This window comes from Protopterus annectens, chromosome 1.part1, assembly GCF_019279795.1.
Source record: "Protopterus annectens isolate FY-2018-M chromosome 1.part1, PAN1.0, whole genome shotgun sequence".
Taxonomy (NCBI): Eukaryota; Metazoa; Chordata; order Ceratodontiformes; family Protopteridae; genus Protopterus; species Protopterus annectens.
The window spans coordinates 75,665,358-75,688,369 of record NC_056726.1 but is presented as its reverse complement, the minus strand read 5'-3'; the positions used below and the strand labels follow the sequence as shown (position 1 = coordinate 75,688,369).

General features: G+C 37.3%; 1 protein-coding gene across 1 annotated transcript in view; it reads right to left on the bottom strand.

The window, feature by feature from the left end:
* The window catches only part of SNTG2 (syntrophin gamma 2), a 4,306,282-nt gene that overhangs the window by 3,979,102 nt on the left and 304,168 nt on the right, over positions 1–23,012 (bottom strand). Inside the window, exons 3-4 of the mRNA XM_044086780.1 lie at positions 441–484; positions 283–324 (exon numbers count right to left, since the gene is read on the bottom strand). Of these exons, the coding sequence (XP_043942715.1) occupies positions 283–324; positions 441–484 (86 nt within the window). The remainder of the gene's footprint in view (positions 1–282; positions 325–440; positions 485–23,012) is intronic.

The window sequence follows — 23,012 nt, the reverse complement described above, 5'->3', positions numbered from 1 at the left end:
CTTTACTGGGCATGTACTTCTCATCCTCCTATTGTGTACATCCCTTACTGTTGTCAGTAGTGAGGATTGAGGCTCCTTGATTACTGGCCAGTGCAGGGGCATCACAGTCACTAAAATGTTTCCAATATAAACCAAGCAAGACATTATGAAATCCTTATTATTAACTGACATACAAGTCATACAGCTAGTTATGTGTGACCTTATTTCTGTCCTTGCTGTGGGAATCAGTCAATTAAATGTTAGGTAAACAATGCAAGATATTTTCTAATAAACAAAACATACCACTTCTTCGTGTGTTGCATTTTGTACATTGATTCCATTTACCTATGAAACAAAACAGACAGAATTTACCTAGCTAATAAAGACAAGCACATGCATATTAATAATATTTAAGAGAAGAAATGTAGTTAATTGATCAGAAAATGTGTGATATTACTCACTTGAAGAACAGCATCTCCTATAAATAACATTCCTGTCTGGTCAGCTATTGGGAAACAAAATGATGATGTTTTAATTAGTTCATTCACAAAATAACTGCAATATATAAAATACATGCTTGTGATGATCTTTGTTTAAATGCACCAGTAAAACTGGCATGCCAAGGACACTGAAATGAATATTCCTAATAAAATGTGAATGAAAGGAATAACATCCTTGTAATAGTTACATAGCATTTGGTAATGTGCATAAAGAATTACTACTACAAGAGAAAGCTTGTAATTCATATTGCCCAAATTTATACCTTCATAAAACCATAGGAGATGAGAACAAAGTGTTTAATGTGTATCAAATGAATAATCACTCCTTATAATGTGTATATGAGTTCATGTGAATAACACTGAATCATTTCAGATTTTATTGATTCTGACTGGCTCACAGCAGAGGATTGCTTTAATTAACTAGCCATATACACAGCGGCATATCCTAATTATGACAGGAACGCTCTTGAATTTGTTGTACATGCAGTGGATTTCATTTATGGAAGCCTTCCAGTCAGATACAACATTATTGCTTATTTATTCTTGCACAATTTCTAGCTTATTTCTCAGACTATAGTGAGGAGTAATATGAGACAACAATTACAGTGTATGGTTACAGAACTGCAAACAAGAAAAGTAAATGGTAAGTATAATAATAACTTACTTGATTCAGTAATTTTTAACATTTATCACTGATGTACAAAAGATGAAATCATTCTAAATAATATGATCGTCTACTGTCTAACACAAACTTAGAAGACATTTTAATCAACAATATCCAGTATATACTAGTGAATAGTTTACAGATAGCTGAAGGCAAGATGGTAACGTTTTGAAATTAAGCCAACTGCAATGACTGGCATAATATATAATAACATAAGCCATAGCACTAATTTATCTTGCTTCTCTTACTAGAACCCAGTCAAAATAGACTTTTTTCCGTCAAAACGAATAAGGTTTAAGTCCTAAGAGAACAGAGCTTAAGAAAAAGAACCTACCCTGATTCTACTCGAATAATTTTTTTTACATCTAAAGTCATAAAATGTCCACAAATATCTTTTAGTAATGGAGAAAGTTGTCCTTGGGGTCTTCAAGAGATATGTATGTGTCTCATTGAGGTGCTCACACACGCGCGTGTGTGCCCACACACACACACACACACACACACACACACACACACACACACACACACACACACACACACACACACACACACACACACACACACACACATGCACCCACACCCAGATGCAAAGACAAATATACATGCATATATATTTATAGCAGCTGCAAGATCTGAGTTCATTCTCAGCAGCAGTTGTTGATCAATTAGTTGCTCAGCCTGTGACCTTAACAGGGACAGTCTCAGAGTGTTGCTTAAAAAAACTTGCCAAGATTTACTTTAAATAAGTGAATATATAAAGGAATGTGACAGTAATGTACTGGAATCAACTTGCATTACAGTGGCTTGCAGTGTCTGATGAGTTACTACCCTCTTAGATCCATCAGAGATATGTGTTGGATGGTGAGTATAGGGTTAACTCTCTATGGCTTTAATGCCATGGGCTGTAAGTTCAATACCAGTCACAGACAGTCTCTCTCTCTCTCTCTCTCTCTCTCTCTCTCTCAGAGTTTTGGCATCGGTGAGACAATGGTATGCAGTATTTGTATACTTACAGAGTTCTGGTGGTTGTGCAGAGTATGGACTATATATAAAAATGTCATAGGAAATGAATTACTTTGTTTGGTGTTTGCCTGTGGATTGTGTACATGCCTCACAGCTGTCCAGGTTTATGTCATACTGTCTCTATTTCGTCAGGTTTTGTTCTCTTCCTCATACAATCTCAGATTTTTCTGGCATATCATAGAGGTCTGAAGTCACTATTTATGAGATAATTTTGTTTTAGCTTTCAAAACAAGGTAATGCATGCCAGTACAAAATCCATTAGTCTGTCCATTTGAAGGTGAACAAGGGCAATAATTAGATGCTTTCCCTATTTGGGGCTCTGTCTGCTCATCAGTTTGGCATTGCCAAATTTCTGCTGCTGAGAGGTCAAGAGGTGACTGTGTGCTTCCACCTGAAATGCCTCACAGTTGTTTTCTGTCAGTGAGTTAGTAACTTCCTACCTGAGTGATTTTTTATCAGCATGAGAGTGGTGTCCTCTGAAAAAATAAGGAATATTCAAATGCGCTGCCAGGTGGGTAGGATTATTCACTGATGGTATCATTGGTTTGGGTTTTTCAACTTAAGGAATCCAATATTATAAAAAAAAAAAAAAAAAAAAAAATCAAATATGTATTGGCTACTGCCTAATACAGTTTAGGGCTGTTCTAATGTTTCAGTGATGTGCTTGTGGTTCAATGCTGTAAACAGCTTTTAGCACAGAGCACAGTGGATTAATGTTAATGTTTACTCTGGCAACAATGCAGGGGATGAAGCGTTTACTTGCCTTTATAAATTTGTACTGCCAGCATTCAGGAGTTATAATTTTCTTCTTTGCAGCTAATTACCCCCACTCCTTTCCTCCATTTTCTTAAAACGCATCATTCATAGTTACTAAAGAGCTTAGAGTGTTACTATTTTGTCTCTAATATTTCAGTGTGAAGTGTGCGAGTGATTGATAATCTTGAAGGCTAGACGGGAGGCTATGGTATCTCAGATGAAGGCCCTGTATGAAGAGCTGGAGAGTGAGCCACAACAAGTGAACCCAGAAGGTAGTCAGAGAAAAAGTATGAAGTCAGATAGTAATCAAACTGAGGTGGTGGTGATAGAAGTGCCAACAAAGAAGGCTACATGCAGGGGCCAGAAGGCTACAGCAGATGAAGCATTGGAGGAATCTGCTACAATCCCTGATGTCAAACAACCTGCACAGAACCTCGGTAATGTTGTTAACTCTCAGGCACTAGGTGATGAAGTAGTATCGGGCCAGTCAACAGAAAAGTATTTTGAAGGATTTTGGATTCTTTGTCAGAGGGAGGCAGGACTAAGTTGTTTGATCTGTTTATTGAGATATGGTTTGTCTTCATCTCAGTTTTGGGGTGCTAAGGAGGAGTTTGATCCTTCAGTGTAGTGATGGAACCATTTGTCTGCCTTTCCCTGTGTTGCTTTTGCTTAATCAACCAGTCATTGCAAAGACAAGTCAAGGTGTGGGGACAGATATGCCTTTTATTATTCTGTGTTCTGCCTTGTTAGCTCATATTCTCTCAGCAATCAAAGAGAAAGTAATTAAGAGTAAATATGTTGACATATTCAAATGAATGAACAATGAAGGGGCCAAGTGACTGATTGAAGAGGTTACCAGTAACATAGATGCCATAGTGGCATTAACAACATTGCAAAGAAAGCTGCTAGGGAGAGCACATGTCTGTAACTGGGATAATGGGGTGGCTGGTTTTATTTATTTTATGGCCATTATGTTGGAGAATGGTCCACATGATCACCTCTTTCCTTGTTTCTTTTCAGTACACAATGGTGTTTCTTACTGACAGGATAACTGCGTTTCTTCACAGGATTTCCAATTATTTACTGTTGCATCTCAAGGTGTGGGAATGTGAGAATACTTTCAAGACCTTGGGTTTGTGGCACACTCGCCGGATTCCTGGTCCCAGGAAGGAAAGTAGGATATCACCTCTCCTGAGCTGATACCAATTTAGGTGGCTACTATGGGGTGGCAAGACACTTCCATAGTAAGAGGGTGGTATTTTCTTCCCACAATTAAGCAGTGACTTGACAAGGACATGCACAGGTCAAATTGGGTGCAGTCATTAGTAAAGCAGTTTGTTCTTTACAGTTTGCAAATTAATCTGTCATTTGTAATTATTTACATCTCCGGTACAGCCAACGGAGTTTCTGATAGCTTTACTTAATTACTTTTTAACAGGTTTAGTTTGCTGGCACCAGAAGCTCAGAAGTAACCAGCCCTGTATCTCCCACAATTATTGTTGATTGCCTAAGACTGATTTCCAGTTTGGTTTCTAGTCATGGGCGGTCAATACCAAACCATCGTATGCAGCTGCTCTGCTGTACGTTGTGAAATTTGTATAGCCATTTGTCTTGAGCAGAAAAACATTGGTCACCATGGCTCATCTGTTAGAATTTGATTTACAGGTGTTGGCACAGGGAGGCTTCCAACACTTTTAGAATTCATTTGTCAGTCCTGAGCCTTTGGGCTATGTTAATTAGTTTGCCAGAGATCACAAAGCCATAGATTGTTTCCAGAATGGCTATTGGTTAGAAAAGAGTGCAGGGTCAGAATCTGGACAGTAGGTGGCCCACTGATAGAAACATCCTTTCTAGTCTTTTTTTTTTCATATCAGTGAGTTTTTCTAATCACTGATCTTGGGTTGAATATTTGTTTAAACATTCCTGTCATTGTCTGTCTGTGGAGATCTAAAAAACATTAGCAAGGGAATGCTCAGCTACTGAGTTTATCACAGCACCCTCTCCCTCTTCTCTGCCTCATTTGATGGGCTTTCACACTCAGTACTAGTGTTACCACCTGTCCCTCTTTATGAGAAACAGTCCCTCTTTGGACAGTTGTGTCCTGGGAAGAAAACTGAAAAATGGCAAATGTCCTGAGATTTTAGGACAAAATTATTTCCTAAGTTTTCTTTAATAGTTAAGCAAAATTATTATTTTGTATCTGAAACACATGCTATATGTTATTTGAAATAGCATAAGCAACTCAAAGTTACAATAATAAGATTTTATTTCAGCCATGAGTTTATTTTGTCCTGCAAAATCTCATTTTTCTACAAAATATGGCCCACTTTGGGCATTTGAAAAGGTGAAAGTGTTACTCAGTACTATCAGGGTCTTGTCGCCTTCCACTCAGAATTGAAACTACCACATGGTAAAGCAATTCCTTCTAGAACGTTTGGTGATCTCATTCATAGAGCTTTGCAAATTCAGTACCTCCCTTCATCTGACATTGACACATTCTTTTTTATCAGGAAGGTTTTAGATTCAGCTACAAAAAGGCAATCAACTGAGATCATTAAGTAAACAGGAAAGTGGATTCACCCACTTCTTTGAGCTATATTAACTAGAGTCATGTCATATGCTGTGGTTTTCCCCCACCTTTTTGAGATATGTTAATTACAGTCATAACATAGGCAGTGGTGATATTTTAATTTGTATCCTTACAGGTTTCTTTTGTATTGTTATTATAAGACACTCATTCAATAACATAGTCATTGAGAAGGACATTGGTGAGGCCATATGGAGTTAACACATGCTTAGATCCTGCTACAGCAGAGGCTATTTGGATGCGGCTTCCTGCTTTATCATGTGGACAGTTTTGTCAATGATTCATAAAGTTCTACAGCAAGTGGGACAGACTCATCTGTTATTGGTGTATTCTGATGGGAAAGATGCTGGATTACTTCCCAAGACAACTGTTGGCTGGCATTTTTGAGTATTATTTGACATACAGAATTGTTGTCCTCAGAACCTGGTTGTTTCACCTACTGTCTCTCCCAGACTTCATTGAAAGAGTGTTCTGTCACATGCACTGCAGAGCCCATGCAAAAGTTTATTAATAACAACATTTCTTGTGCAGCTCCTTTTACTGATTTGCAGGAGGTTGCGCACTGACAGTTCAAGGACATGGATTTCGTTTGGTTTCAGCAAAATGGATTTAACCTGTCTGATACTGGTTATTTTCTTGTTTCTCTCTCTCTCTACATGCTTAACATCATTTGAAAATCTTTCCTCTTCACAGTTTGTAAATAGTAAGTTTTTAATTAGTTCAGGGACATGGATCTGGTTGGGGATCAGGCTGATGGCATGTAACTAAGCCGAGTAGGCTACAAGTTTATAGGTTCATAAGTGTTTATAAGGCTAACAAACACTAGGGCCCTTATAAGTCTGGGTCCAACCCAAATGTGCCCCACAAAATTTTATTTACATATGGGAATGATTTAATGACTGCCTCTGTCCATCAGAGACATAAGCACCAAAACAGTGATCACTTTCTGATTATTCATCCATTGGTCCAAGTTTCACTTAAATAGGGTTTGGGAAGAACTTTTCTTTACATGTATGGGGATCTTTTTTCCAGAGAATGGGAATTCTCTGAGAAACACATCTGGATCTTTAATATGTCCTATTTGTGTTTCAAGTGAAATTTGTATCTAGTAGATCTGATCTTGTTTGTTTTGTGAATGTGCAAAAGTTTCATCAAAACGGTGTCCAGGTATGCCTTGTATGCCAGGCATGGATTACATCTCGGAAGTCTGTATGATACCAAGTAAACAGACAGGGCTTTGAGGTGATCAGCATAGGGCATTTTGTTTACTGCCTGTGTTCTTTTTATAAGGAATCTTTTAAGGATGTTGGAGTTGCTACATGTGTCCAATCCAGTATATATCAAAGGGAGCATTATACTCTATGATGGGACTGATGAGGGCTGACTACAGTAGTACAATGACCTCTCTGGACCTAGATGGTATGCCCTTGCTTATAATTTGAGCAACATAGAAGGGTTTTCTTGCTAACTTGGACACATACTGGTCAAAGGCTAGCTAACTATTTACATGATTTCCCAGATCCCTGACTAGTGAATCAATTTTTAGGGGTGTTTTGTTGATGATGTAGTTATCCAGGGTGGCCAGCTTTTTAAAAGGTACTATAATGCATTTCTTAGTACTGAGTTTTAAGTCATGGCTTTGGCACCAAGCATTTGTGTTAAACCTTCCTGAAGGGTGTTCTCATCTTGGAGGGATTCAATAACTGCTCCCAGTTTGCAATCATCTGTCAACTTGTTCAGTCAGAGGCCTTTTGACTTCTGAGAAATAGATGTCAAAGAGGAGTGGGTGCAGCACAGAGGCCTGAGGTACTCTACCAGTGACTAGGCTCTTTGTAGAGATGGTCTCACTGATCACAACCTCTTGTTTTCTATCTGTGAGCAAGCTAGCTAGTCAGTAAGTTGTAAAGTGATTCATGCCTACTTCCATACATTTGTTGACAATGCCCAAGTGGGGTATTGTATCAAGTCCTTTAGACAGATCTAGGTAGGCAGTATGCACAACTTTTCCCTTATTCATTGCCTTACTGATGTCTTCCATGAAATCCACCAGGTTCAGTAAGCATGACCTTCTCTTGACAAAGCCAAAGTGGGATGGATCCAGTTTCTGAAAGTCTCAAATGTCCTTGTTGATAATTTCCATGTCTATGCAAATAAGACTAGTCACACTAATTGGTTCTTAGTTTAGAAGATCTTCTGAAGGTTTTCCCATATGAAGTGGATGACTATCATAGTCCTCCATTCTAGTGGCACAAAGTCTGTTTTAATAATATAATTAAATAGTGACTTCTGGTGGTCTGATAAGCCATATTTTAGAATTTTCAGGAGACACCTTGTGATATAATCATGGTAAACTGAGGCTATGTTCTTCACTTTAATGAGAGCAGCCAGTACAGGCTCCCTAGTTATTGTTGGAGGAGTTATGTTTGAAGATATTTCTTGGGGGATTGTTGGGGTGAAATGGGGATACAGTTGTAAATGGATTTGTCTACTAACAGGTTCACTGTATCACCAGGCTCAGTGAATGTGACACCATTAACCACCACTTAAGCACATTGCTGTGTGCTGCCCTTGAGGTTTCTAACATAGCTGTAGAAGGCTTTATGGCCATCTTTCAGCTGGGAGGATATCTGAACCACAAAGTTGGCTTTGTTTGACCTAGTTAATCCTTTCCATTGCCTATTTAATTTGATGAGAGAGTTTTTATCTTTATGGGGATTCCCCTTACTGATTTTTGCCATATTTAGTTTTCTTTTGTTGTATATACCATTTAACTTGGGATTCCACTAGGATGGTTTATTTCTGGGACTAGATCTGAGCTTACTTCTGGTACATCAGCCTCTCTGTAGCCACTGACATGGTTGTACAGAGTTTCAGAGAGAAATTCAACTTAGGCTGTTCTGTTCTTAGGGTTTAGATGGTCATTCAGTTTTGACCAATCATCAGTCAATAAAATATAGTTTGCTTTGGAATAGTTCCTAACTATTAATGATTTTACTATGATAATGGAGCTTATTTTGATTTCAAATGAAACAGCTTTATATTTGGAACATACTAGGGAGGATGAGACATTGGGGGGGGGGGGTGAAGCTTTCTCTCATTATTGTGAATACAAAGTCCAGAGTGTTAAAGCCTCTAGTGGGTGTATTCACTATTTGGTCAAGAGTGTTGTGTATTTATGAAGTCCAGAAATCTCTGTACCTGCAGATCTGAAGCCGTGTAGGATTCCCAGTCTATAGAGGGATAATTAAAGTCTCCCATGAGAAGGGTGTTAGCTTGGATGAGAGGTGCCTCCAGTAGTTCCAAGTAGGCATTGTGAGCTTCTTGGGACATGGAGGGTGACATATAGCAGGCTAGCATATTGTATGGTATTTTGTCTATGGTGATCTGCACATGCAGGAACTCCAGCATATCATCCTGTTTGATCAACATAGAGCTATGCTTGTAATGGATGTATGTTGAGACACCTCCACCTTTAGCCCTTGTCTGTGTAGCTACTGGTAGAAGGCACTGAAACCTTGTATGCAGAGATACTCTCTGCCTCTTTAAACCATGTCTTTGTAGCTGCACAGATGTCTATATTATGGAGTGTGAGAAGGGCTTGGATGGAGTGTATGTAGTTTGATTTATTTAGGCTCCTGGTATTGATCTGTGACACCTTGAAGTTCAGTTAAGTTGATTTTGCTATGCGATAAATTTGTCAGTTTGGCTTTGCCTAAAAAAGGCACTATGGGGGTGGATACATCTTTAGCTAGTTTGCAAAAGCCTAGAGGTGGCAGGTACAGACCATCCTTTGCAAAGCAACATGGTCAGTTAACCATGTCCTCCCAAGTAGACAAATAGTGGATCCTCTTAGAATGACACCAGAAAGACAGCCAATTTTTTTGAATCAATCATTGTTTACTCATATTGTGGCATTGTCCTCCATGTATTTACCTCTTTTCTCTTTGTATATTAGTTTGTTACAATTTTACCCATTTACAGTTTGGAGAATACTACACTGATAGTTTAGATGATCTGTTTTTGCTACACATATTTATTTATTTATCTTCATTGCAGAACAAGCCTTTCAAGTATCAGTGAATCATCAAGAAGCTCGCAGTATGGGCAGGTTATGCTCTAATATGGACAGGAAAGGGGGGGCAGGCATTTGCTTGGTTGGTAAATGGGATGTTTTTTCCTCCTTTGCATTCCCCCTACTTTCTTGGGTCACTCCTTGATTGTTGTGAGTAATAGTGTCATAGCATCAAGCAGTTGATAAGAGCTGAGCCTGAATAAAGAAATAAATGGATGAAATGACTATGTTGGTCTGGTGATTTATTGGAAAGTGGGTTTGAGGACAAATATGCTTTGCCCACAGAAAAAGTTTGTCACAGGGTACAAGAGGGAGAGAGGAGTGTCTCACTGAGGCACACACACACACACACACACACACACACACACACACACACACACACACACACACACGCGCACTCACACGCACACACGCACACGCGCACACACACACACACACACACACACACACACACATATATATATATATATATATATATATATTTATATATCTCAAATGTATTTAATTTATTTTATTTGTTTACAGTTTGTTTTCCAGGATAGCCCATTGGGCTGAAGGAGCCCGTTTTCAATGGAGTCCCGGGGAAAAAAGCTCCAAGAAGGTTAAACAAATGAAATAAAGCAACGATACAGCAAGCCAACAACATATTTGTAGTATACATAGTAATAGAAGATATATTAACATCAGATTTAAGAGAGGAAACAATATAAAAATGCTTTCACAGAGAAAGCAGAGTATGTACATATATTTACATGGTCTACAATAGTGATTTCTGGTTTAAAATTCTCAAAAGGAGTGATAGTGAAAGAGGGATGGAGTAGAGCAATTAATAAGAGGAATGTGGGTTTTATGTAATAGAAGGAAGTCAGGGGGAATGGTGTAGGAGTATAGGAGGAATGTGGGTTTTATGTAATAGAAGGAAGTCAGGGGGAACGGTGTAGGAAGATAGGAGGAATGTGGGTTTTATGTAATAGAAGAAAGTCAGGGGGAATGGTGTAGGAGGAGATTAGGTTGGAGGGTATACAGTGAAAATATGAGATATAAGAATTAGAGAAGAGGGGTAGGTGGGGTGTGAGGAAGTACTGGATAGAGGAATAGAGAAGAGAAGGAGATAAGCTATAGACCACTAGAGGAGAGTCAGGAAGGATGGGAGCAGGAGCATTCCCAGAGGGATTAGAGGGGGGAGTGGAGCAAGATTTTGAAGCTGGACTGGTTGTTGGTGGTACAAATCTGAGGAGGGTGGGAGTTCCAGAGTCTGGATAGAGAGAAGGATAAAAGGAATTTGCCTGGAGTATGAGCTGGTCTATATACTTCAAGTAGGTTCTGATTATTTGACCTGAGTAGTTTATCTTGCTGGTGAAGTTTGAGGGAGGTGTTAAGTGATGGGCAAAGAGAGGGTTTAAAGATAAGTTTATGCATAAGTAAGTTGGATGAAAGAGAGGTGGTTTAATTTTTGAAGGGCATTACAGTGGCGACTGGAGGATTTCGCACCAGTGGCAAATTTAGAGATTTTGTTGTAACAGGAAGCTAATTTTGACTTTAGACCACTTTGGAGATTAGTAAGGAAGGGGACACCACATAGCAGGGAGGGGATGAGGTAGGGGTAGAAAGGACATGCTTAGTAGCGGGAGTAAGGTAGCGGATATGGCGGCAGAGCAAGCCTAGTTTTTGGTGTGTTTTCTTTATATTTGTTTGAAGATCTATGTCAAACTTAAGTTGTATGTCAGTAGTGGCACCTATTGGTTTTCTATCGGGTGCAACTTTTGGCTAGTTATGGACAAAGAATTCATGTCAATATTAGTGCTCTTTGAGAGGGTGAATATCATGATTTTGGACTTAGAGGCATTCAGGGCTAGGTGGCTGTTAAACATCCAGTTCTTCATAGTTAGGAAGGCTTCCTGGGTAATTTTCTGGAGCATGGGGAGGGAATGTAGAGAAGCAGATTATTGTAGAGTCATCTGCATATTGGACGAGCTTGGCATTAGAAATACACTGGTTAAATACCAGAGGGCCTAATATGGACCCTGGGTACTCCTGTAAGAGTGTTGAGGAATGAGGAAGTACAGTTTTTCCACTTGACTGATTGCTGCCTATTAGACAGGTAGCTGGAGAACCAGAGGAGGTGGATAGATTAAGATGAGAGAGTTTAGACAAGAGGCGGTTGTGTGAAATTGTATCAAAAGCTTTAGAAAGATCAAGCAGTATGGTAGAAACAATATGGCATGAGTCGCAGGCAGAATTGACAGTTTTGAGGAAGGAGAGGAGAGCAGTACTGGTGCTATGTTCAGGCCTGAAGTCATGTTGAATACGGGTAAGCAGATGGTTACCAAGCAGGTAGGCATTTTTCTAAGATTTTGGAGATAGGGGAGAGAATGGCAATTGGCCGGAAATTGGAAATTTCAGTATTGTTTCCCCCTTTGTGAAGGGGTATGATATAGGGTACATAGGATTCTTGGATTGACTGGTTTATTTATTAGGATGGAGATGGGGAAGGCTATGTCATTGGCAGCCAGCTTAAGGAAGTTAGATGGAAGGTCATCTGGGGCATTTGAACATGGCTTCAAATTGAGTAGGAGCTTTTTTATGGTAGAGATAGAAACAGGTTTACGTGTAAAGGGATGGGGTTGAGAGGTTTTGTTGCTTAAGTAGTGTGTTTTGGGGAAGGTAGGTGAGTGTGGGTTAGTAAAAGATGTAGTAAGTTTAGTAATAGAGTTAATGAAGAAGGAGTTAAGTTGGGTAGCTAAGGAGAGGTCTGGGATGTTAGGGTCTGGGCAGGGTTGGCTTTTTTACCTGGATGGAGGAGGGTAGTGATGCTATTCCAGAACTTTTTAGAGTAAGTTTTGTGATTGTTTTGAAGTATGGAGTAATAGGATTTGCAGTCAGAAACTATGTGTTGTTTGACCTTGTTGAGAAGTTGTTTATAGTCAGTCAAGGAGGAGCAGGATTTGTGTTTTTGGTAGTTTTTCCATGCTTTATCATGGAGGTGCATGAAGGTTATGGTATCTTTGGTTATCCAGGGGGCAGTATTTTGTTTGTTTAACTCTTTTAGTTTTGATGGGAACAAAGCTATTTAGTAGGCTGATAAAAGTAGTATTGAAGTGAATTACAGCATCATCCAATGGCAGGGATTTTTGAGAGGTCCAGTTAGTATGTTTTAGTGAGTCTGAGAAGGATGAAGGGGTGAAATTTTTGAGAGAGCGAGTAAAATATTGTTATGAGTTAGGTGCAAAGGGGTGGGTGACCAATGAGCAAAGGCAGTGAGGTGATCACTAAGGGAGTCAAGAAGGGCACCCTTATTGGAGATAGTATGAGGGTGAGAGACTAGTATTCAGCCTAAGATGTTTCCTGAGGAGTTGCCTTTAGAGGTTCTAGTAGGTGAATCGGTTAGCTGGGTAAAATTATAGATGTTAATGCTGTGTGAGTTAGTGGGGGAATGAATGATGGCCCAGTTAATATTGACATCACCCATAATTATAGTTTCATTAGTTATATTAGTTGAGACCCAGGAGAGGATTTCCTCGAGAACTAGAATATTGTTGCCAGGAGGGATGTATAGGGAAGAGATGCAAATTATTTTATGTTTATTTATATTTGGTAAGGCCAAGGTTAGCTGAGCAGTACAAAATTGTGGGATGGGTTTGGTATATGGCGTTTTAGATAGGGAGGAAGAGAGCAGTAGGGCTACTCCACCTCCATTCTTGTGGATTCTATTATTTCTTATGATGGTATAGTTGGGGGGGTGACTTTGGGTATTTTATATGAAGTTTTAGCCATGTTTCAGTGACACAGAGGATGTCGGGGTGGTTGTGCAGGAGCCAAGCATGGAAGTGGGGTATTTTATTACATAAACTTTGGGCGTTCAGTGCTACAAAGAGGAAAGATTTATTTTGGGGAGATATAGGGGATGAGGGCGAACCGCTACGGTGATAGGCAGGTGGTCCAAGGTTGGGTTGAATGTCACCAGAGAGAAGAATAGATATAAGTAGATGAATGTGGGAAACAAGAAATGTAGAATATTTGGCATTGGTTTTAGGAACAGAGTGGTACTTAAGGTTTGGTGTGATGGAAAAGGGGGATGTATTACTTTTATCAGAGATAAGTTTTTTTTGGAAAGAGAAAGATAGCATTGTGACTGAAGAGGTATAGACAGATTATATTAGAGATGGTAGGTCTTGGAGGTGGTGTGCAATGGTGATGTGGAATGCAGGAGAGTGGTGTAAGTTAGGAAGGCTAGTGAGGAGATGAAGGCAGGAGAGGATGTTTGGAAGTACTATGAGTGTGAGTGTGGTTGAATGTTTGGGTGACATGGTGTAGTGGTATGTGTGTTGTAGTGGGGTAAGAAGAATGTGCTGGTGTGTATAAGGTATAGTAGGTTTTGAATGGGGGGAATATGGAAAGTGCTAAGGATGAGAGGGAGGAGTTACGTATTTATATATATATATATATATATATATATATATATATATATATATATATATATATATATATATATACCGTATTTTTCCATAAATAAGACCTAGCCAGAAAATAAGGCCTAGCTTGGTTTTCCAGGGTGGTCATGATATCAGCCCTACCCCAAAAATAAGCCCCAGTTAAGATAATCAACAACACATGACAGATGTGTTGAATTATAAAATAACATTATTGACACCTGTTGACTGAGGTTATCATACTCTGCTTGCCAGTTTCGGACCATTCGGACACCCAACTTCATCTCTTTGCAGAAAGTCATAAGATTCTTTCCCTGGTAGTCCTCCAAGATTCTTACTGTAACCCTAATCCTTACTCACACTTGATGGTTGAGATCCTTGGCCCATAAACACTGGCAAGTGTACTTTGGTCAAAGTACAGACAACGCACGTAAAACATGCACACTTGATAACGAATGGCTGTGGTGTCTTCTTAACCGTCGCCATTTTGTGTTGCCATTCCTGTCTCGTAAGTCTTCAATTAACCCCCCGCCCCCAGACAAGATGAGTGCGTAAAGAAAGAGCTATTCCATTGAGTACAAGAAAGGAATTTTGGAGGACTCCCTGGGAAAGAATTTGATGGCTTTCTGCAAAGAGAAGAAGTTTTATCTCCAAATGGTCCGAAAATGGCTTGCAGCGTACAATAAGCTCAGTCAACAGGTCGATGAGGGAAATGATAAGAAGTGCAAGTGTGGATCAGATCGGCAACCATTATTTCCTGAGCTGGAAGAAATCATCTGTGAATGGATTGCTAACAGGAGAGCAAAGGCTTTGGTTGTGCGCAGGGCTGATATTCAAGCATTTGCCTTGCAATGGCACCACAGTTAGAAATATTCTCAGAAGAATTCAAAGCATCACAACATTGGCTGGATGGCTTTCTTCGGTGATATGAACTGTCTCTAAGAAGATCAACAGCGCTGTTAATGCTGGAAGATACTGAAGTTATTAAACGTGCACTTGCATTCAAGTCCTTTGTTGAAAGCATTGACTTTTCTAAATACCAACTCTCCAACATGATTGTTATGGATGAAACTGCAGTGTTTATGGGCCAAGGATCTCAAATAACAATTGATCAGAGGGGTGCCTTGTCAATTTACACTCCCTCCACTGGTTACAAAAGTGCACATGCTGCCTATATTTTGGCAATTCATCTAGATGGAAAGAAAACCCCACCTCTAATCATTAGTAAGGGCAAGAAAGATAAGATTGAATGTGTTTCAGTCATTTACATTCTTGAAACCGAAAAAGCCTGGTGCACACAAGCAGTTATAAGGAAGTGGGTCAATGTAATGCTGCTACTTTTTTGTGAGGTGGTGAAAAAGGTTTGCTAGTCTGGGATTCAGCCAGCAGTCACCACACTAAAGACATAAAGAAATTCCTTGTACGGAGAAGAATAGATCAAACAATGATTCCCGCAGGAATGACTGCCTATCTCCAGACTCTTGATATTGCAATAAACAAGCCATTTGAGGACTATTTGCACATGGAACTCAATGACTACATTGAAAATAGAATGGAGAGAAATTAGCATGGAAACTTTGTGAAGCCTAGCCTACAAGAGGTCATGACTTGGGTGAAAAATTCATGGGATAAAATCACTGACAGGTGTGTTGCCAATGCACTGTGAGCAGGGTACTTGGACAAGCATTGCTCATTTAAGGACAACTCTATTGCTAGGCATGAGAGATTGGGGCCAACGGTTCTACAGGAAATGGAGTCACAAGAAATTCAGGCTGGAATTTGGGGGTTGGAGACTTATGACAATGTTCCAGAAGAAGATGACATGACTGTATTTGAATAACTTTTCCGTTATTGGGGCAACAGAATGGATTGCTTCTGCTTTCAGCTACCAGCAAGCTCATGTCAGTTTTTTTTTTACTTTATTGTATTAAGGTAATGTTTCATTATCAAGGGAATTACAAAGTAAGGCCACTAGTTCCCTGACTTCATTTTTATGACTTTCCATCCTTCTTCTCTTACGGTTTGGGTAAGGAATAAAGAAAGCATCACCACTCAAAAAGTGGCAGTTATTCACCTGTTTTATTCCACTCCTCCAATACACATGCATTGAGATTTTTTCTGCACTTTCTGTTCAGCATGAAATATTGCACTGTGAAAGCCAAGGTGTAGATATGCTGAAGTTGAAATGTTTGTTGCATTGTTTATGTAAAATTTTCACATAACTGTTAAAGCGTTACCTAGAACTGTTGCCCAATAACAGAAAGGTACCAAATAAATGTCAATTTGTGTACATGAATAAATGTCAATTTTTGTACATGAATAAATGTCGATTTGTGTACATGAATAAATGTTGATTTTTGTACAAGAATAAATGAATAAATGTAGATTGTTGTATGGGGAGGGATAAATATGGCATCCCCTGATAATAAGCCCTAATGCGTATTTCGGTCGGGGGAAAAGTATAAGACCCGGTCTTATATATATATATATATCTATATATCTATTATATATATATATATATATATATATATATATATATATATATATATATATATATATATATATATATATTTATGTATACATATATATATATATATGTGTGTGTATATATATATATATATATATATATATATATATATATATATATATCTAGTGGCACAGGGATGTTTGAAATCTCATTTCATCAAGTCCAAAGTTATTAACAACATACACTGATGAGACAAGGAAATGCCATCCTGCCAGAGGACCCATGTCACCCTTGCAATGCTCTAAAGAGATTCTGCTGATGAAATTGCAGTTTTTACCAACTTAAATTTCCATGTATACTGTCATGGCTGCAGGATCTGTCTACAGCAATAATTCAACAAACAAATAATCAAAATAAATAAAGCAGTTACAAAAGTTCTTTACTTTGAAGCTTTATAAATTCCATATATACTCTCTTATTTTGTTATTTAGCATTAACAACTATCTTTCAGGTGTGTTAGCCCTTAGTTCCACTTTTTGTCAGTGACTTAGTTTAACATAAACAAAAATGTTTAACCCTGTAATTATGTGGTTTTAGTTGTTATGGAGCCATGAGCAATGACCAGAACAGAGAAGATCAAGTTAACTCACTTTTTACGTTTTTTATTTTTATTTTAAATTTGGTAGGAATATGATTTTACAAATAAATACAATTCCATCTTTAGCACACTTTGCGGTAACTATTTTAATGCATTATAGAAATTAAATAATTACCCTATAGCTTTTTGTTTGAGTGTGAATGAGGACCTGGATGTGAAATATCATGATTCATGAGCATTATTTTGCACTTTTTTCACACATAGTAATCACACACAGCTAGCCAATCGCTGTCATGTTTGAATGTGAGGTGAGCAACTGAGTTCAAATGCTCTAAACAACTACAGTACATGCATCTTTTGCAGTTTCAGAATGCTTTACCACTTGCCCTGGAGTGCCTTCTGTGCAAAGTCTGCATGTCCTCCCTGTGTTCACCTGGGTTTCCTCTGGGTGCTCCAATTTCCTTTCATATTCCAAAGACATGCATCTGGAGCATTTCTCCCTGGTCATCTACTGAAAATGGGCTCTGTCCCAGTCAGACCTTCCCGGTAAATAAATTTTAAATAAAATAAATAAACAAACAAATAAATAAATAATATGCCATAGCGAATATCTATGTCACATGGCAGAAATTATGCTACACACTGCTTAAAACAGTGGTCCATCCATTCTAACCTCTTTTTCTTTCACTTTATTTTATTAATTATGCTGGTCGTTTTTTTTTTTTTTTTGGGGGGGGGGGGTCTGTACATAATAGCATATAATTGAAATACATTTCTGTGCTCACTGCTTCATTCACTTAATTTATAATAATGCCATGGAGGTATCTACAGAAAGTGAATCTTTTTGTGTTGGATCATTCTGCATTTTAAAACAACAGGAGTTCCATGACCACTGTTAAACAGTTATTGATAATAGAGTGTAACAAGTTGAAATACATCATTGTGAAAATTTAGCCTTTCAGTTTTACCACAGCCACTCAACAAAGGGATGCATAGAGTATTCCAGTCTTTTTTGAGATGGGGCAAGCGTATGTAAATGCATACAGCAATTATAATATCACTCTTTAGTAACCATTACTACAGTTTATCAGGTGGCATCATATACATTTGATAGAAATAAGTTGAAATTATGACTGAGGCCATTATGTCTTCCCAGATAATAGAAATGCACACATAAAGCTGGTATATTATTATACTTCTGGTGGGAAGTTTATGTGTGAAAATAAGGGAAATGTACATGATCACTGTGATAAATGGCTTGCTGGCACTCAGTGCATTTGTCTTAGAAAAGGAAGTTGAAAAAATGACTGTAGTCATTATATCTATAATTTCCATAACAATCAAACATTAGATTTGTACAAAGTAGGTCATCATATTTGTGTTTATGTGATGTGTGTATGTGCATGCCTACTGTGTGGACAAGATCTGTGAGTGAGCAAAGGTAGCTTACATCACTGTTGTTGAACAATAACTGATATGGTAAATAATGGTGACAGTATATTAGGAAATGTGCAGCAAGCTGAAATATGTTAGTATGGCTATTACTTATTTTAAATGTTTTACGCTCAGGTATGAGAACTGTCAACAAAAATAGTACTCCTTTTCTATAAGTAGTCTATATGTGAAAGAAGAGTGAAATTGCATGATCACTTTTAAATATTTATTGGTATATTTTTTTTTTAAGACAATGTATATGACCGAGAAAATGAGATGAAGTTATTCCACTCTATCTACTCTGCACCAAATTATTGTAATCTGCAATATCTTGTTCAAGAATTCTTTATGTACATTGAAACTATTATCTACTGTTATTATCCAAGCAGAACACTGTTTTCTAGGGATAAATTTCTATAACTCATAACTAAGTAAAAGAAAAAACACTGCAGGTAATTCACTGTACTCCAAATATGTCTGCAAAATCGTAAACTGTATCCCACTCACTCACTCTAAGACAAACAGATAAGCTAATGTATTTTTTTTAATATCATAACAAAAACAATACCTAATGAACTATTGGCAAATCTCACATTCTTCCCCTGGTTAAACAATAAATTTACAATTCTATGTTCATATTTGTTTCTTATATGGCTACCTCTAAACCATCATTTAGATTCATGTTTAAGCAATGTGCATTGCTAGTACTGCTCAGTATCTTAATATCACTTCATTCACAGGTATTTCATATAGTTTCCTATCTGCTGTCCCCCTATTTCTCTTACTTTCTGTATCACAACTGGTTTCTACCTTCTCTGATTTCTCTCCTATTAACATACATCCCTTTCTACCACTTTTTCTGTTTATTATGTTTTACCACAATCTCCACTATGTTTCATGTCTTATCTATCGCCAACATTCCATTTCTTTATCATATATACTTTCCCTTTCTACATTGCCTTCTCTTTAAGATCCCTATGATCCTATGCTGTCCCTTTTTTCTAACTCTATTCCCTTGCATTTTCCACTGTAACTTCTTTCATATATTCTCTGTATCCTTCCCTTTAGTTCTATTTTTTATATTTATTAACCATATATTTACTCCCTGAGCTTTCTTACTGCTGCCATTTCTTCTCTAAGTTAGGACAAATGTGTTGAATTAAGTTTTGTTTAATCTTAAAGTGCATTGTAATCTGTAATGTGCATTGTTTCAATACTACAATGTCATTTTTGTTTATGATGTCAAGTCTTCATGAACATAAATGCTGATGTTTTTGTCTTATTGTTTTTTTCTGGTGTTTTATTTCTTGCTCCTCTGCTGAAAGTTTTTTTTTGTCCAGCTGCACTTTGCTGGTAAAGAAATGCAAATAAAGAATGCATTAATACATTTTAATGTTTTTAAAGTCATCTTAAAATGTTTCTATCACTCCACTTATTTATTTATTAAAATTGTCTTTGTACATTGTATTATTGCTGATGTAACACAGTGCAGAAAGGTAGTAAGGTAGTGAAAAATAATTTCTACAGTGTATGTGTTTGCAAAAACGTTTGATTATTTTAATATATTACCTATATATCTTGAAGTAAAAAAAGAAAACATTTGTTATATTGTTTTAGTCATTACATAATCTCAAATACAAATCTTGCCTTTTATTACCCATCAAACCAGTATGTCAAAACCTTAACATTTGTTGCTAATAAATATGTCTCTACATTATGACAGACTCTTCCTCCTCTCGCTCATAATCTTCTGTTAATACTACAGCATATTCATGGCCTACTAGGATGCCACAATAATGTTAAGAAAAGTGGATTTATTGATTTTTTTTTCATATTTAGGTATTCATACTCCTGGCCTTTGTATTTGAATAGAGGTATTCCACAAATAGTGCCAATATGCGGATATGCAAATGTAGTCAGTGTATGCCATTCACACTGACTATGGAAATACAAATGTGTTTTACAAAACACACTTCCTTACATCAAAAGCATAGTGTACATAAGGCATAAGAATTAGGGACAGAGATAATATTAGGATAACATGTCTTAGGTATTGTTGTATTACTCCAATTCATAGAGATAAATGTAAAAGGGCTGAATTTGCTTACAAAACATGTGAAGGACCCTGAAGTTACATGAATATTTTTTAACAGCACCATGGATAAGTGAAGTTATGCCGCAAATCAGCAAAAAAACCCCAGACTTCAAAATGTTGGAAAATAATATGTAACAGTTCAAAATGAGATAAAAATGTATTTTGGTGTCATTTTAGTAGCTGTACATGCATGATCAAGCTACTGAAGGGATTACTGGTGGAAATAACTTCTACTGATGTCATTTTAATACTTGTGTATACATGGTCAAATTACTTAAAGGATTGCTGTGTATTGATGCCATGTAAGTGCTTGTGCATATATGGTAAAAGTGCTGACGTGGCAAGGAAAGGAAATAATTATGGGTATTGTGTCAATATATATTTATTTAACAGTAAACAAGTTTATGGATCACAGAGAAGATACAAGATACACATTGATGCCTTTTACAATGAACGTGCATACAGCACAGGTATTTCACTGTGAATAGCAAGAAAACTTCATTAGTATAGGATGCTTTACAACATTTCTCATTTATATGTCATTATAATCAATATGCTTACCCTTACACATGAGCATTGTAAGTTACCATGAATGGCATATATGAATTGTTAGTTAGCCACATTCTCTCGCGGACTTTATGGATATCCCTAAAACATTCAAGCAATCTATATTATGCTTGACCTAAAATTAATTGGGGAGGATTTGGCATAATGGTTAATATTTTTACCACATAAATACAAGGAACAGACTTTGATTCTGATCTCTTGTGTTTTGCTAGTCTTGTAATAGTATGCAGACTGATAGCCTAGTATTTACCTGTGAACTAATAACTATGAATACCGGTCTAAGACTCATGTCTGTGTTAAACAGAAACTGTGGTAATACACTGATCTTTATTAAAATAACTTTTCTTTAAATATTACATTTGTTTTTGCCCATTCTGTTATATCATTAAATTCTTCTATAATTTCTTATGTTTTGTGATAACTATAACATGGTGTAAATTAAAGCAATTAGTGTTATTAATATCTAATGACGTATAGTCCTATTTTTGACTCAAAATAATGGTTTTAAACCTAGTATTATTGAATTTAAGAGCAGATAACTCTTCAAATTCTTATACTGGAATTGCATTTATTTATTTATTTATTTATTTGACATTTGTTTACTAGGAAAGTCCAATTGGGCCATAAAGATCCCATTTTCAGTGGAGGCCCAAGGAGAAAAGCTCCACAAAGTAAAACAATTTATATATGAACAAAATTAAACAAAAGTTATTGTAGTAGTATAGGCATAAGCATTTACTCAACAGTAATGAAAAAAAATCACTTTAACAGTGGTACAAATATAACAAAATGATTACCTTCATAGTATAGTGACAGAGTATTTTACATTTAGAGACTATGCTAATCATGGCATAATTTATAGTACTATTCATAAGGAAGATTTGAAGTAGGATAGAAGGTAGTTTAAGAGAAAAAGGAGGGTTGTAGTTGTAGCAGTAGAGAAGAAGAGAGGTAGAATAAGATAATAGAGTATATTAGATTAGGCTGATAGAGTTAAGAGTATGATAGAGGACAAGAGAGGAAGAGTAAGAGGGAAAAGAACGGTGGTTAAGGCAGACAGAGTTAGCAGGAGGTGGGTGATGTGATAGGGCATTTTGAATTATCAGCCTGGGGTTGAGCAGGAATATATCCAGAGTTTAGAGTGGTGTTCCTTAAGTGCAAGCTTGAAGGGTGTGTTTATGTGGCTGGATATTAAAGATAAGGGGAGGGTGTTCCAAATTTTAGCTATGGGGAAAAAGTAAAAGTTTTGCCCATCTGATTTGATTAGATAATGCTCTTGTAGAAGGTGTTTGCTTTCTGACCTACGAGATCTGTTATGCTGGAGTAGAAGATTGTATTTAAGAATGGACAGGCCATAGGTCTATGAATGATTTTATGTGCTGTGTTGAGCTGGATGAAGGTAAGGTAAAGTGTAAGTTCAAGCCAATTGAGATTGTGGAGGGCTATGCAGTGATGAGAGGAGTATTTTACATTGATGACAAACTTAGCAATTTTGTTGTAGCAAGATATGAGTTTTGATTTTAGGCAGGTTTGTAGGTTATTGAGAACTGGAACTTCATATAAGAGAGAAGGTAGGAGGTAGGTAGTGGCTAATGTGCATTTAGTGTGAGTGTCTAGGAAATGTTTGTGCCAATACAGAGTTCCAAATCTCTGATGTGACTTCTTAATGTTATTATGTATATGTAGCTCAAACATAAGGTGTTGTTCAATGGTGGTGCCTAGCAGTTTTGTGTGGGAAACATGTTCAATTATGGTGTTGTTTTGTGAGAGAATAGTAAATTATTTTTCTTTGAGATTACATTTTGGGATTGAAGAATATAAGTTTAGTTTTGGTAGGGTT